Below are 15,112 nucleotides of genomic sequence, written 5' to 3'. Positions count from 1 at the left end.
TGCGCCATGCCTGCCTGGATACTGCCATGCTACCACCTTGATGATAATGGACTGAACCTCTGAACCTGTAAGCCAGCCCCAATTAAATGTTGTTTTTTATAAGACTTGCCTTGGTCATGGTGTCTGTTCACAGCAGTAAAACCCTAACTAAGACAGTGAGGTAACCCAATCATAAAAGAAGTCACTTGATATGCACTCACTGATAAGCAGTTATTAGCCCAGAAACTTAGAATATCCAAGATACAATTTGGAAAACACATGAAACTCAAGAAGAAGGAAGACCAAAGTGTGAATACTTTGTTCCTCCTTAGAATAGGGAACAAAATACCCATGGAAGGAGTTACAGACACAAAATTCAGAGCGAAGATGAAAGAAAAGATCATCCAGAGACTGCCCCACCCGGGGATCGATCCCATATACAACCACCAAAACCAGACATTATTGCATATGCCAGAAAGACTTTGCTGACAGGACCCTGATATAGCTCTCTCTTGTGAGGCTATGCCTGTGCCTGGCAAATACAGAAGTGGATGCTCACTGTCATCTATTGGATGGAACACAGGGCCACCAATGGAGGAGCTAGAGAAAGTACCCAAGGAGCTGAAGGGGTCTGCAACCCTATAGATGGAACAACAATGTGAACTAACCAGTATCCCCAGAGCTTGTGTCTCTAGCTGCATATGTAGCAGAAGATGGCCTAGTTGGCCATCAATGGGAAGAGAGGCCCCTTGGTCTTACAAACTTTATATGCCCCAGTAGAGGGGAACGCCAGGGCCAAGAAGTGGGAGTGGGTGGATAGGGAAGCAGGGCAGGGGGAGGGAATAGGGGACTTTCAGGATAGCATACGAAATGTAAATGAAGAAAATATCTAATAAAAATTGAAAAAAAAGGATTAAGATATAAGATATATTTTATATAATCTTAGAGTACTAATTTAAGAAAATTAACCTTCATTTAATTAACCTTCATTTAACTAGTAGCATCGGTCACAATATCATTTCAATAACTACATATCTAGTGATAGTGGATTTACCTTGGTATTGTCAAATGCTAATAGGAGTGTTCTGCCATTTGTTAAAAAGATTTCTACAGCATTATCTCTTAGTTGCCACCAGCGCCTGTGAACTTCTTTAATTTCCTCATATGTCCAAGAAAATGATGCCGGCTCTAACTCCCCTTGGAGGCTCTAAGACAAAGAAAACAGACAAAAGCATTTTCATCACCTAAAACCCCATCAAAACAAAGCACACAGTCATTCTTCCATGCCAAAAACAAACAAACAAACAAAAACCCAAAAAACCCCACTATCTGGAAACCCTCCTACTATATATAACACTGCATATGTTAGAGAGGATTTAGGAATAAAAAACACTCTTTCTAAACCTGTTTCGGTTTGTACAACACTGAAAGCTTCATCTGACATAATATGAGAATTCAGTCTTCATTTTTACAACAAACATTAACATATCCAGAAGACTCTGTTATTATTACCCAGCTATGTAGACATTAAAATGGCTGAGTTATTCAATTATATAAAAATTACTGGTCGAATCCACTGTCTCCTTCATGAGATACGGTTCGACCCAGAGCTCTGCCATTATGGCTCTGCCATTAAACGGTCAAAACCACTGTCTCCTTCATGAGATACGGTTCAACCCGGAGCTCTGCCATTAAAAGGTCGACACCTCTGTCTCCTGTGGGAGATACGTGTAGGCCCAGAGCTCCGTCATTAAACTACCTCATGTTTTTACATCAAGATGGTCGTCTGTTTGTGATTCTTGGGTGCACACCAAATCGGGAATTGAGTGGGGTTTCCCCACTAGGTTCTTTCATTTGGAGGTTCCACCAAGATTTGCGTGACACCCAGGAACCCCGAAAGATCCCTTGGAGGTACGTTTGTTTGTGTGCGTCTTACATGTTGTCTGTTGTCTAAGTGTGGCACCACTGAATTTGTGTCTTGGTTTGTGAACTTGTGTCTTGGTTTGTGAATTTGTGTCTTGATTTTACGGTTCTGAGATCATGGGTTCAAGTCCCACCTCGTGCCTTGTCTTATGGTTCTGAGATCGTGGGTTCGAGTCCCACTTTGTGCCTTGGTTTTACGGTTCTGAGACTGTGGGTTTGAGTCCCACCTCGTGTCATGGTTTTACAGTTCTGAGATTGTGGGTTCAAGTCCCACCTCGTGCGTTGGTTTTACATCTGGCAGAGTGAGGAACGAGTGTGCTTAGATACTGGTGTTTTCATGTTTTTATGTTTGTTTGTTTTTCTCTGTTATTGTCTTGTTCTGTTGTGGTTTTCGTCATGGGACAGACTGTGTGTGTGTCAACCCTTTCTTTCTGACTGTGGACTTGGACTGACATTAGGACAGAATTTGTGAGTGATAGTTAAGAAAAACAACTCGGGGCTGTTTTCCCTCAAACGGGCCTGCTCCCCCACGTGTGCCCCTGACTGCTCGGAGAAACTCCAAGGCCACACTGGGAACTTGCAGCTTTGGTGGCAGCCGTGAGCACTGGCTGAGGTGAGGTGCCACGTGAGAAACCATGGCCTAGGGGGGAACACCGATGTGGAGGTTTCCCTGGGATGCCCACCCCACCACCACCACCATGGATTTCACTGCCTGTGGGATGGGCAAGAAAAGAAAGAGGGGCGAGGCCCGCCTGGCTTCCTAGAGTGGCCGTGATGCCTGCTGGGGAGGGGCTGACTAGAGTCACAGCCTCTGCCACCCCCCACACACACCCCTGCTCCCCGAGTTGGCCTGGTGCAGCCAGCTGTGAGAGCTGCCTTCTCTTTCCCTGCCCCACGTGTTTTCTCCTGTAGGGCAGCCCCGCCCTAAGCTGCTAACCAGTGAGGGAGACATCTGCCCACTTAAAACTTCTGTCTCAGGTAAGGAGCACCTATGAGTCTAATCACCAGGCTCTGACAAATGTGTATAGAGGTCTAGAAAAAGGTGAGCTTAGACTGTAAGGAAGAGCAAAGCTTCAGCAGACTCAGGAGAGATAGATGACAGTGAAAGTAGAGATAAAGAGATTAGAGAGGTCCGAGATGAGAGAGATACCCCAAATGAGAAATATTCAGAGTAGAACCAGTAAGTAAGAGGCAGAGAAGGCGTATTATGAGAGAAGACAGAGGAGAGAGGAGGGGGTAGGGTGAGAGGCAGAAGAAAGAGAAAACAGGAGGGATTGTAGACAAGAAAGAAATTTGACTAGACTCTTGGCCGCAGTGATAGGAGAGAAAGAAAAAGACAAGATCTAGACAGGAAATCTGAGCAACAGAAGACAGAGCCTCAGCTAAAAAGGCTCAGCTGTGTCAGACTGAAGTTACTTATTTGGAATACACCCTTCGAGACGGGAAGTAGTGGCTAAAGAAAGCCAGAAAAAAAGACTAACTCAGATCCCCACCCCAACTACACCAAGGCAAGTAGGAAAATTCCTGGGCACCGCTGGTTTCTGCAGGCTCTGGATACCTGGGTTGGCGACTTTAGCTGCCGTTGTACCCCCTAACCAAGGAAGGAGAAGTGTTTGTGTGGACTCCAGATCACCAGAAAGCCTTTAGAGAAATGAAAAAGGCCCTACTGATGGCCAGCCTTTGCCTGACCTAACCAAGCCTTTCGCTCTTTTTGTGGAAGAGAGATCAGGGGTCACCAGAGGAGTCCTTACTCAGACTTTGGGACTTTGAAAAAGGCCAGTGGCTTACCTATCCAAGAAGTTAGACCCTGTTGCCATCGGGCAGGTTTCTTGCCTGAAAGCTATTGCTGCCATAGCTCTGCTTGTCAAGGATGCTGATAAGGTCACTCTGGGACAGCAAATAACTGTAGTGGCACCCCACGCTCTTGAAAGCATTACCCGAAAGCCCCCTGACTGATGGATGACGAGATACCCTACTGCCCAAGACTTCACCTACTCATCATTGCCCTGACGTTCTGGCAGAAGAAACTGGTACTCGAAATGATCTGAAGGATCAGATCAGCCTTGGCCTGAGAGTTTGAGCTGGTACACGGATGGCAGTAGCCTCGCAGTTGAAGGACTGAGACAGCCAATGTGATAGCCAAGAAGATCCTAGAAGAAATCTTCCCGAGGTAATCAGGTCCAATAATGGACCTGCCTTTGTTGCCCAGGTAAATCAGGGACTGGCCAAGATATTAGAGATTGGTTAGAAGTTACATTGTGCATACAGGCTCCAAAGCTCAAGACAGGTAGAAAAGATAAATAGAATTCTAAAAGAGACTGGTGCAGACTTGGTGCTCCTTCCCCTTGCCCTATTTAGAACTAGAAATACTCCCTTTTGATTCAGCCTTACTCTTTTTAAGATCCTTTATGGGGCTCCCATGCCCATCACTGTCTTAAATGATGTGTCTAAACCTATATGTTGTTGTAATAATAATCTGTATGCTAAGTTAAAAGGCTTGCAGATGGTGCAAAAGAAGGCTGGTCACAATTGGCTACAGCGAATGAGCTGGGTACCACAAAAGACATCTCACCAGTTCCAGCCAGAGATCTGATCCACGTACACCTACATCATGCCCAGACCCTCAAGCCTCACTAGAAGGGTCCCTGCCTAGTTCTGTTTACTATCTCTTCTTATTCTGTTGATTTCTATTCTCCACATAGAGATATAGACTTCTAAAATTCTAAGATTAGAATTACTTAGTAGAAGAAGAGGGGAATGAAAGGAAATAAAACTTGAGACCTGTGATTCATGTAATGTATGTCAAATAGCCCAAAGAGTTGTTTGTGAGCTTTGAAACTTGGGGCTGAGAACATAGCAGAACAGGCCAGGACATGTCCGGGCAGGCCCGTCGTTAAGACATTCCTGAGACTGCTTAGCCATAAAGATAAAGAGAACGACATGCTGGACTGGCCCGGCACCTCCTAATCTCTCACCCTTCTGACCTAAGTTAAATGTTAACAGGCTGCTAATGTTTAAATGGACCAATCATGTGAAACTGCGCCAATTCCTCCCCCAGCCCCACCCCTTTTCTATAAAAAACCCCTAGCTTCCAAGCCTCGGGGTTGAATCCACTGTCTCCTGTGGGAGATACTTGTCAGCCCAGAGCTCTGTCATTAAACTACCTCGTGTTTTTACATAAAAAAAAAAAAAATTACCTTTCTGGCTGAAGGGGTTTGCAGCCCTATAGGAAGAACAACAATATGAACCAACCAGTACCCCAGAGCTCCCAGGGACTAAACCACCAACCAAAGGGTACACATGGTGGCACTCATGGCTCCAGTCACATATGTAGCAGAGGATGGCCTAGATCAATGGGAGAAGAGGTCCTCGGTCCTGTGAAGGCTCTATGCCCCAGTGTAGGGGAATGCCAGAGTGGGAAGGCAGGAGTGAGTGGGTTGGTTAGCAGGGGAAAGGGGTAAAGGGTTAGGGAGATTTTTGAAGGGGAAACTAAGAAAGGGGATAACATTTGAAATGTAAAAAAGAAAATATCTAATTTTTTAAAAAAGGAAAAAACAAAAAACAAAAAAACAAAACAAAACTACCTTTTATTTTGATGGCAAAAGTACCTGGTTAGCTGGGCGAGGTGGCGCACGCCTTTAATCCCAGCACTCGGGAGGCAGAGGCAGGAGGATTTCTGAGTTCGAGGCCAGCCTGGTCTACAAAGTGAGTTCCAGGACAGCCAGGGCTATAAAGAGAAACCCTGTCTCTAAAAGCCAAAAAAAAAAAAAAAAAGTACCTGGTTGTGAATTGGGAGTGGCAGGGAGCATTTATCTGTTACTGTTGAGGACAGTGATGAGGAAGACTGACACGAAATGATAGGAGTGCATTAGAATTTGAATCATAACTGTAATGCCGAGACCAGGTCCAATGGAAGAGGCAATGACAGTCTTCCCTTAAAAAGAGCCTTTAGAAACATGTTTGAATTCATACTAGTCTACACAGTGGTAGGTGAGCTCTGTCACTATATTGGATTCATGCAGTTTTAAATTTTGTCTAGGTTTAAGTAAACATAAACTTAAGTCACTACTTACTGAGCTTTCAACTGTATCAGAGGCATTGTCTTCCACAAAATACATTCCACATTTACCTGCAGGAAATAAGTGGACAGAAAGGTTTGAAGTGTGTGTGTGCATTATTGAATGTGGTGAAAGGTAGGAACCTCTGAAGTCTTCTGGCTTGAGTCTGAATACCAGCAGCTAGAAACAGTTCCACACACTCAATAAATACTTTAAAATAGTACCCATAAGATCTCAGTTGCTTCATCTTTCGTGCCTTAATCTTATTGCTAAAAAGGGGGAATTTCCAAAATTAATGTAAAAATAAAATTAGAATATTTACAAAACATGTATTAAGACTGCCCAGTTAGTGGCTCATTCTTACTATACGGATCATCTCCTTGGGTCATGTATCCAAGTCTACTAATCACACACAGGCTGTGAGGTCACCAGGCTGACTGCTACAATACTGAATACCTTATAACCAAATTAACTTTATTTTCCTTTAATAATAGCTTCTAAAAGCAAGAGAAGTGATGTTAGCAAACTACAGATGCCAAGAGAAGACATAAAGCTGTACTTTAGAAAGATGACAGAACAATAAAATATTTTGAGAGGCCTCATATACATAGAGCTTTTATGGTAGTGGTGTTATTTCATTAGTTATTTTTGTTAACCTTTTTCTGTGGGTCATTTATAGTTTAACTTTATCATTGTATGTACATGTGGGAAAATGGTACTATCTATGCATTCAAGTATCCACTTGGATCCTATACATGGAGGCTGTCTCTATAATGTCAAAGCAAAGCCACCTAAGTGATAGTTAAATAATTTTACCTCTTATGAAAACTGCTTAAAATTATTTAAGAATAAGGAAGGGTGAATATGAGTGAAACTCTTTTAAAACCAACTTACCTAACAACAATTCCCCAGCTGTCTCTCTAGATGGTGCAACACTGATACATCTTCGATTCACTCTGTCAAAACATGTTTAAAATTGCTATGACTGAATTTTTTGCTTTTATTTTAGACTTCAAGACTTTTTTATCTAGTAAAATATTAATGCAAAGCTGATTAGAGTTTCAGTAGCATGAGCTGGCATGTTAAAACCCAGACGATGCACATGTGCTATTTATGTAACATTCATCAGAAGGGAAAAGATGGAAATCGTTAGGACAAGCTAAGGATTCCTGCAGTTTGCATGCAGATATATGGGTTTGGCTACCTAAGAATGGTTTCATAATGCAACTAGACACAACTATGTTAGGTCATTCATACTTCAATATGTGAATGAAGTATGTGTTTGCTCTTGTTTTCATTGTTGTTTTTTGTTTGTTTTCGTTTGGTTTTTTGTTTTCTTTTTTTTAAAACGGGGACACTGTGATCAGAAAATTTCTGTTCTCAAGTCACTTGTCTTTTTAGGGTGTAAGGTTTCTAACTATAAAGTGGATACAATAGGGGATGGAGAAATGGCTCAGTGGTTAAGAGCACTGGCTGATCTTCCAGAGGTTCTATGTTCAATTCCTGGGAATCACAGGGTGGCTCAAAACCATCTACAATAGGATCTGATGCCCTCTTCTGGCATTCAGGTATACATTCAGAGCACTCATGCAAAAAATATATAGAATTAAAAATTTAAAATGTATACAATAATCACAACTAAAAGAATATGGCAACAATATTAACAACTAGTACATGCTGACACATTTAAATTCAATAATACTATAAAAGCCTGTATATGATAATTTCCCCTACTTACAAAGTGAGGAAATGGAAGCAGAGAGGCTTATGTCAGTACATTCCACTCCTGTGGAGAGCACCAGCAGCAACTCTATCTACTTTACAGAGACTAAAAAGTCAACTATAAAATACACATATGCTAGGAAGGGGCAGAGCTGGTGACTGATCTCCACTAAACCCCAATGTTACAAATGCATTTGGACTTTGTCATTCAACTCTGTCCTGTCTCAAGTCTCTTTTAAGACTTCCCTAATACCACAGTATTGCCAACAATACATTAAGTCTACAGTAAGTTAAATCTGTACATCCATCTAAGGGTGAAGGAGGGCATGGACTCAGATCTACCTGATGGATTCACTTGCAGCTTTGTCTTTGACAGTAGAAGAGAAGGAAGAATGAGTTTTATCTTCAAAAAGGTAAGAGAGTGGGGGCCTGACCACACCTGTGGAGAAAAAGTACACGGCATTTATCTAGCAACCATTATCTGTCATACCCACAGGCCAAGGCCAAAGCTACTGTTACCTTCTGACTTCTGTCTGTCCCTAAGGAGATACTTATTTGGAATAGTTAAATAGCATCTCTGCAAACGTCTCCTCTCTCGGTTTGGCCCTTCTGTTGGATCCAACTGCCATGAAGTTGGATAGTAGATTGGGTCATACCAGACTGCTCTGTAAGTTGAAATAAAACATCTTAGTGGTCATCGAAGGACTTACAACCTTAAAATCATAAAGACTGAGCAAATAAACACAATGGGCTTATTTAAGTACAAAACAATAGTCTGTACACAAGAAGAAATATATACGTAGAATAAAGACTGACAAAGAAAGTGAGTGTCTACCCCTGAGTCCAGTTCCCAAGCTCCCCTCTGCAGCAAGGGCTGCTTCCAGTTTCCTGTAGTTACTAGATTTTTTTTTCTTTTTCAAAATGTAAAGAAAAAAAATTGTGGTTATAATGACATCACCTGACTGTATCTAGTTATTTCAATTAAAAGTAAGGAATGGTACATTACTTTTCTTTCTGTCACTTATAATTCATCTTTTAAAAAATATGTATTTTTACATGTCTGAGCATTTTTCCTGTGTGTATGAATGTGGATTGTTTGTGTGCCTACTGCCTGAGGAGGCTACATGACAGTTTGGATCTCCTGGAGCTGGAGCCACACATAGGTTGTGAACTGCCATTCAGGTGCTGAGGAATTGAAACCAGTCCTCTGCAAGAGCAGAGGCACTCTTAACCACTGAGCCACCTCCCTAGCCCCCTCATAATGTACCTTTAAATCATATTAATAAAGTCTAAGGTAGAAAAAGATCTATTTCCCAAATACGCTGTTTTGACAATTTCTCTATCCTTTTGAAAAAAACCTTATTTTAAAATTGAAATGAATTTTACTATCTGAAAGAGCTAATGCCTCTGTTTTCTTTCAAGAATTAAAAAACAAAAACAAACAAAAAAATCCTCATGAGGTTATTCTTGAAGACTGAAAAAAATGTCTAGATAAAAAGTTTCATTAAAATAATTTTATAAATGTGAGTTCTGGAATGAAAACACTATTACACATCACATACAGAAGCTGTGCTCAGCCACGTGTTCCCAGTGCACACCTGTCGTGTGTCAGCTGCTGGATGCATTCCTGCCAGTGCCTGCTGGCACTCAGGTCAACTTTGTACATCCCTCTGATGTGCTGGATCACCTTTTTCCTTTCAATGCCTTGGGAGAGCGATACAGCCTGGGTGATGTCTGCAGCGATTTTAGATATATCCTTGGATTTGAAATCGAGCCTCTGGAAGAGACTAAACCAACAAGATTGTTCCAAAGTTAAGTATCCACTAAACATTAAATATTTTAACAGTACACCTCAGGCTGGGATACAGCTCAGTGGTATAGCATTTGACTAGCATGCTGGAGAACCTGAGTCCCGTCTCCGGCATACCACATATATACATATATATGCACACAGATCAAACACACACATAGATACAAACACATATTCATACATACAAACAAAGTAACCCCACAAGTTTCCAAAATCAAACCTAAAGAAAAGAAAAAGAGACTAAGTGTTGAGCACTGAACAACGTGGGAAGGACAGGCCTCTGGAACACGGAAGCGCACCTCTGCTGGTTGTTGTTCACCGTTTTCTGCCATGAGCCTTTGCTCACACTCTCTTCACTTTCATACTTCTTTTGCTCCTAAAAGATTGAAACAGTAATGTATAAAACTTACTCTCTGTTTTCTTTTATTTTCTTTTTTTGAGACAGGACTGTATGTATCTCAGGATAGCACTGAACTCCCTATGTAAGCCAGGGTGGCCATAAACACCCAGTCCTCCTGTTCCACCTTCCCTAGTACTGAGATTACAGGTGTATACCACCATACCCAGGACATTCGGGTGAGCACTCTACAAGCTCATCTATATTCTGAGCTCCGAAACTTGCTATTTCTCATATAATCTTGGCACTTAGTCTTACAAAGTAATTTCAAAACTAAGGTAGTAAGTTATTTTCAGAAGACCAGACTATTAAAATAAATAAGCCACTTAGACAATATTATAATTTCCCTCTTATTTTGGTACAGTTTGAGTCATTAAAATCATAGCAAAATAATTACCTAGGTTCCCCAGCCTCCTGAATTTACATAGCTACCTGCTTATTTCACTTGCTTGTTAAAGAATCTTAAGTGCAGGTATGTTTCAATGTGCTTGTCACTACACAAATCTTTCCTTCATGGGGACAGAGAATTTGTAGCTCTTGCCAAGGACTGGGGTTCCCTTTCCAGAACCCCACGATGACTCACAACCACCTTAACTCCAATTCCTCCTCAGATCTCGAAGGTCACTGCACACATGTGATAAATAAACTTATATGTAGACAAAACATATACATATAAATAAATAAATAAATAAATAAATCTCAATAATAATTCTTCCTTCATTGAAGTCTATAGATAATGGATGACAAGAACCAAAGAGAATAGAAAGCTCCCCTAAATAACTATTTTTCCTTTCATTGGTCAAAAACTCATGTAGCAAAAATTAATAATTGCAAGCTATTATCAACAGTACCTAACAATGAAAACAATCTTTCAGTCACTGTGTTAAGTGTACTCAAAAGAATTTCCTAAAAAACAACTCTGATTGGTAGACTCACCTCTTTGATGATCTTAATGAGCTCTGGTTTGGAAGGGGCACTGGGAGGGATGCACTTGTGGCCACATAACTTTAGAGCATTCATAAGCAGTTCTGCTGTGTCCATTTCTTCTTCATTTAACTCATCCTGATGATTATGTATCAACTCTGACAAATACAAAACCAACTTGGCTCCATGCTTTAAAAATAAGTAATAAGGTTTTAGTTATAAAGAATTTTATTTCTTCCATTTAAATTATTTAATAATAAATTTAATTATATTTGTAGATTTGATTTTAAATTATTTAATGATTTAGAAATATATTAAGTATATTTCTAAAGTTGGTTGGGTCAGATTTATTACAACTGTAAAAGACATGACGATACAGTAGATGAAATTTAATAATGTATTAGGTATTTGATATTACAGAATTATTCCTAATTTTATTAAATGATAGAAAAAGTACTTTTAAAAGTAATATAGAACTCCACATAAAACCAGAGACACTAAAACGTATAGAGGAGAAAGTGGGGAAAGCCTCGAAGATATGGGCACAGGGGAAAAATTCCTGAACAGAATAGCAATGGCTTGTGCTGTAAGATCGAGAATTGACAAAGCTTCTGTAAGGCAAAAGACACTGTCAATAAGACAAAAAGGTCACCATCAGATTGGGAAAGGATCTTTACCAATCCCAAATCAGATAGGGGACTAATATCCAATATATATAAAGAACTCAAGAAAATGGACTCCAGAAAATCAAATAACCCTATTTAAAAAATGGGCTACAGAGTTAAACAAAGAATTCTCACCTGAGGAATACAAAATGGCTAAGAAGCACCTGAAAAAATATTCAACATCCTTAATCATCAGGGAAATGCAAATCAAAACAACCCCGAGATTCCACCTCACACCAGTCATCAGAATGGCTAAGATCAAAACTTCAGGTGACAGCACATGCTGGCTGGCTAGGATGTGGGGAAAGAGGAACACTCCTCCATTGTTGGTGGGATTGCAAGATGGTATAACCATTCTGGAAATCAGTCTGGTGGTTCCTCAGAAAATTAGACATAGTACTACCAGAAGATCCAGCAATTCCTTACCTGGGCATATACCCAGAAGATGTTCCAACTGGTAATAAGAACACATGCTCCACTATGTTCATAGCAGCCTTATTTATAATAGCCAGAAGCTGGAAAGAACCCAGATGTCCCTCAACAGAGGAATGGATACAGAACATGTGGTACATTTACAAAATGGAGTACTACTCAGCAATTAAAAGCAATGAATTCATGAAATTCGTAGGCAAATGGATGCATCTGGAGGATAGCATCCTGAGTAAAGTAACCCAATCACAAAAGAACACACATGATATGCACTCACTGATAAGCAGATATTAGCCCAGAAACTTAGAATATCCAAGATACAATTTGCATTTTTTGTTTGTTCTGTTTTTTTTTTTTTTTTTTTCGAGACAGGGTTTCTCTGTGTAGCCCTGGCTGTCCTGGAACTCTGTAGACCAGGCTGGCTTCGAACTCAGAAATCCGCCTGTCTCTGCCTCCCAAGTGCTGGGATTAAAGGCATGTGCCACCACCACCTGGCACAATTTGCAAAACATATGAAACTCAAGAAGAAGGAAGACCAAAGTGTGGATACTTCACTCCTTCTTAGAATGTAAGGAGTTACAGAGACAATGTTCAGATCTGAGATGGAAGGAGTTACAGAGACAAAGTTTGGAGCTAAGACAGAAGGAAAGACCATCCAGAGACTGCCCCACCTGGGAATCCATCCCATATACAACCACCAAACCCAGACACTATTGCACATGCCAGCAAGACTTCGCTGACAGGACCCTGACATAGCTCTCTCTTGTGAGGCTATGCCAGTGCCTGGCAAATACAGAAGTGGATGCTCACAGTCAGCTATTGGATGGATCACAGGGCCCCCAATGGAGAAGCTAGAGAAAGTACCCAAGGAGCTAAAGAGGTCTGCAACCCTATAGGAGGAACAACAATATGAACTAACCAGTACCCCGGAGCTCGTGTCTCTGGCTGCATATGTAGCAGAGGATGGCCTAGTCGGCCATCAATGGGAGGAGAGGCCCTTGGTATTGAGAAGATCATATGCCCCAGTACAGAAAAATGCCAGGGCCAGGAATCGGGAGTGGGTGGGTTGGGGAGCAGGGCTGGGGAGGGTATAGGGGGCTTTTGGGATAGCATTTGAAATGTAAATGAAGAAAATATCTAATAAAAAAAGAAAAGAAAATGTCATGATTTCTACAGTCTACTTTTAAAAACTAAAAAAAGAAAGGACACCAATGTGAGAAAGACACTGTAAAATACTAAATCTACATTTAATATGAGGGTTATGTGGTAGTTACCATATTATTCTAATTCTTTGTGTGTATTAGGAGCCTTTCATAAAAGGCTGACATGAAGCAATCTAATTACCCAGCTTCTGGGGAGAACAAGTTAAGGAAAAATAGAAAATAAACTGGGGATAAAGGAAAAGACACAACCACAAGCTAGACGAGAAACTTGTCTTTTAACCTTAAAGTAAAAGTGCATTTCCATTCCCTTTCCTCTGAGTTTCCCTCAGTAGAAGAAGGTGAGATGTCCACACCGAGCCTCTCAGTTGCACATGAGTGTCTAGGGGAGGGCCAGTGTGGGCCAGGCTACGAACAGGCCTAAAGCCACAATTAGAGTTCCTAAGGGGATAACAGCTGTCTTCTGAAGTGCAAACTTAAATCAAATTTTGGTTCCTAGTTTTGTTGGGTGGGCCTTCATGTTCTGTCTATCACATCTGTTTGTCACATGGACATACATATTAGACAATAATTATGCCAACAAACTGCACACATGTCCTTTACGTTAGAAATCTTCATTGATACAAACATCACTGAATTTAGCTTTATGGCATTTTAAACCATGAATTGAATTAAATGCCAACAAATGGTTCTAGAAACGATTACATCTTAGATGATATTTAAACTAACATGCTGAATCATATGTTGCTAAAAGCCTCAGATGAACATACGCAATAGTGAAAGCAGCAAAGCTTAGTTCAATGCAGCATTTTAAATTAGTCAGAAGACAGCTGCTACCTAACCAAAAAAGGAAAAGCAACAGATGCTGCGAGAATAAAAGCACTGAAAAGTTGGCAAATAAAAACGGTACACGACTGGAGTATTTTGCTACATATCTTTAAAATAAAGTTCGTTTTATAACATTAAAAATATTTCAGCTTAGTATTCAGTGACATTCTAAATGATCTTTTAAGAAGACACTATCTGGGGAACAGTCAGTAACACTGCTTAGACTCAGCACTGGCAGGCTGAGCAGAAGGATCACTACAGGTTTCTGGGTAGCTGGGGTGCAAAATAATAATATGCAAAAAATCTGACCTTCTCAAACATTAAGTTGTGTCTAATATCTCATTTTAGTATCCTTTGATCAACACTTGATTGATGAGAAAAGGTGTTAGGATTCATGTGAAATGATCTTTTTTACAGCCCACAAAAACTAAACATTATGGGAGACAGAAAGATCACTTTAGCCAACAGGTTTAAGATCTGCCTGGACAACACAGTCTTCATCTCAAAAAACCAAAATGAAACAAACTGATTTAAGAAACTGAATCTAGGTACTCTGGAGCTGGTCCTGTGCCAAAGCACTCCATGTCCACATAAAGCCAGGAGAGAGCTGGTCTACCAGGAGTGTGGACCCGCCTGTGAGCACAGGTAAGATCACTACTTTTGCTCCAAGGGACCCACCTGGAGCCCTCAGGACACAGAAACCCAGGAGCAGCCTGGGAGAGGATCCTTCTAGTTTCCATATGTGCCAGGAGTTGATCCTGTGCCACAGTGCTACATACCCAAATACCTCCTGGAGAGAACTGGTCTACCAGGACTACTGACACAAAGGCTACAGTCAGAGACAGTAAGACCAGCTAACACCAGAGATAACCAGATGGCAAGAGGCAAGGGAAAGAACATAAGCAACAGAAACCAAGGTTACTTGGCATCATCAGAACCCAGTTCTGGTGGAACTGAAGTAACCAGAACCGATCTCTGGTTCTGATTACCAGAGAAAAGCAACACTGATTTAAAATCACATCTCATGATGGTGATAGAGGGCTTTAAGAAGGACTTAAAGAAATACAGGCAAACACAGGTAAATTGAAGCCCTTAAAGAGGAAACACAAAAATCCCTTAAAGAATTACAGGAAAACACAACCAAACAGGTGAAGGAATTTAAGAAAACCATCAGGCGGATTTCTGAGTTCGAGGCCAGCCTGGTCTACAAAGTGAGT

At 40.9% G+C, this 15,112-nt stretch overlaps 1 protein-coding gene across 3 annotated transcripts in view; it reads right to left on the bottom strand.

Moving 5' to 3' along the window:
• Lyst (lysosomal trafficking regulator) overlaps positions 1-15,112 on the bottom strand; it is a 173,671-nt gene that overhangs the window by 49,163 nt on the left and 109,396 nt on the right. For all 3 annotated transcript variants that reach the window (XM_029468643.1, XM_029468642.1, XM_021180035.2), the window contains 8 exons: positions 10,826-11,002; positions 9,792-9,868; positions 9,281-9,469; positions 8,202-8,347; positions 8,025-8,121; positions 6,855-6,916; positions 5,976-6,031; positions 1,034-1,186 (listed from right to left, as the gene is read on the bottom strand). In XM_029468643.1, coding sequence (XP_029324503.1) covers positions 1,034-1,186; positions 5,976-6,031; positions 6,855-6,916; positions 8,025-8,121; positions 8,202-8,347; positions 9,281-9,469; positions 9,792-9,868; positions 10,826-11,002 — 957 coding nt within the window. The remainder of the gene's footprint in view (positions 1-1,033; positions 1,187-5,975; positions 6,032-6,854; positions 6,917-8,024; positions 8,122-8,201; positions 8,348-9,280; positions 9,470-9,791; positions 9,869-10,825; positions 11,003-15,112) is intronic.

The sequence above is a fragment of the Mus caroli genome, chromosome 13, assembly GCF_900094665.2.
Source record: "Mus caroli chromosome 13, CAROLI_EIJ_v1.1, whole genome shotgun sequence".
In the NCBI taxonomy this organism is placed as follows: Eukaryota; Metazoa; Chordata; class Mammalia; order Rodentia; family Muridae; genus Mus; species Mus caroli.
The sequence above is the reverse complement of the archived record's forward strand: the minus strand, read 5'-3'. Positions and strand labels throughout refer to the sequence as shown.